We start from the raw sequence: 1,175 nt of genomic DNA, 5'->3' as shown, positions 1-1,175 counted from the left end.
CCAGCCCCAGACTCACAGGATGGTTATGATCTTGGTCTGGCTATTTCTGGAGCTCAGCCTCTTCATCTTGGCAACGCTTTCCGGGGTCTGGAACGTCTCGGTGTTGATGAAGAGCACGGGCTTGGGCACCTCCGGGTACAGCGCGTTCTCCAGGGGGAACATCCAGGCGTCCAGAGCCACCGCGCACCTGCAGTGGGACGGACGGACGGACAGACGGTGCTGCCACACACGCCATGGATCCCCTTCCCTCCGGGATGAGCCACATGTCCCGGGAGCTTCCCACGGCTCACCTGAAGCTGGGCTCCTTCACCAAGGCCAGCACCGCTGTCACCCCCCCGAAGGAATGGCCCATGACGGCCACTTTGGTCACATCAACGCTGTCCTGCAAAAGGGAGAGGGCTGAGGAGCCTGTGCCCAAACCTCGCTGCAGAAGGTCCTTAACTAGGGAAGGAAAAGCCGAGGGAAGATGAGCAAAGCCCCGCTGCTCTGCCCTCTGCACGGGATGCCGTGGTTTCACCGCCCGTGCAATGGGACCCGGCTTCCCCGGCACGCACGGAGGAGAAAAAGGAGAAGAGAGACACCGAGAAGCCCAGACATGGAAAACTGTGGCTCTGCAGACCTGTCCCAGCAGGAAAAGCACCAAGGACTCATCCTGACAGCAAAGGGTGCCCGGACCCCCCCATCAACCAAACGACCCCCCGCCTGGTCCTTCAGCACAGACCCCCCTGGGTACCTTCAGCACAGAGAGATCGAAGTCCTGGGGCAGGACGTTTGGGACGGATTTACCGCTGCTGATGTCCTGGAAGAGCCGGAGCGCTCGCACACATTCCTCCGCTCTCTGATGGACCTGGGAGCGAGAGTTGCCCCTTCCCAGTTAACCCAGCCCCTCCACCCCGCAAGTGTGGGGTCAGATCCTCCCCGACGTCCCCCTCAAACCGCAGCGTTCGGACGCAACCTTTCCCTCTGTTTATAATTTATTTCTCATCCACCCTCATCATTTATGCTCATGGGTTCATTTTTATAGGAAAACCGTTTCCCCTGCTTGTGCAACGTGACGTGAGATGGAGCAGACACAAAAACAAGAGGCTGGGGGGTGACTGCAGACTGCCAAAAGCACCATTTCCTAGAGAGCTTTTCTACGACAGATCTTGCCTCGACGTTTTCCTTTCCAACGA

The 1,175-nt window shown here is 58.6% G+C and overlaps 1 protein-coding gene across 1 annotated transcript in view; it reads right to left on the bottom strand.

Moving 5' to 3' along the window:
- Positions 1 to 16: 16 nt before the first annotated feature.
- The window catches only part of PAFAH2 (platelet-activating factor acetylhydrolase 2, 40kDa), a gene marked incomplete at both ends in the record, with an annotated part of 2,085 nt that continues 926 nt past the window's right edge, over positions 17 to 1,175 (bottom strand). Inside the window, 3 exons of the mRNA XM_010073799.1 lie at positions 17 to 187; positions 291 to 382; positions 734 to 847. Coding sequence (XP_010072101.1) covers positions 17 to 187; positions 291 to 382; positions 734 to 847 — 377 coding nt within the window. The remainder of the gene's footprint in view (positions 188 to 290; positions 383 to 733; positions 848 to 1,175) is intronic.

Source organism: Pterocles gutturalis, unplaced genomic scaffold, assembly GCF_000699245.1.
Source record: "Pterocles gutturalis isolate BGI_N339 unplaced genomic scaffold, ASM69924v1 scaffold41422, whole genome shotgun sequence".
Taxonomy (NCBI): Eukaryota; Metazoa; Chordata; class Aves; order Pterocliformes; family Pteroclidae; genus Pterocles; species Pterocles gutturalis.
The sequence above is the reverse complement of the archived record's forward strand: the minus strand, read 5'-3'. Positions and strand labels throughout refer to the sequence as shown.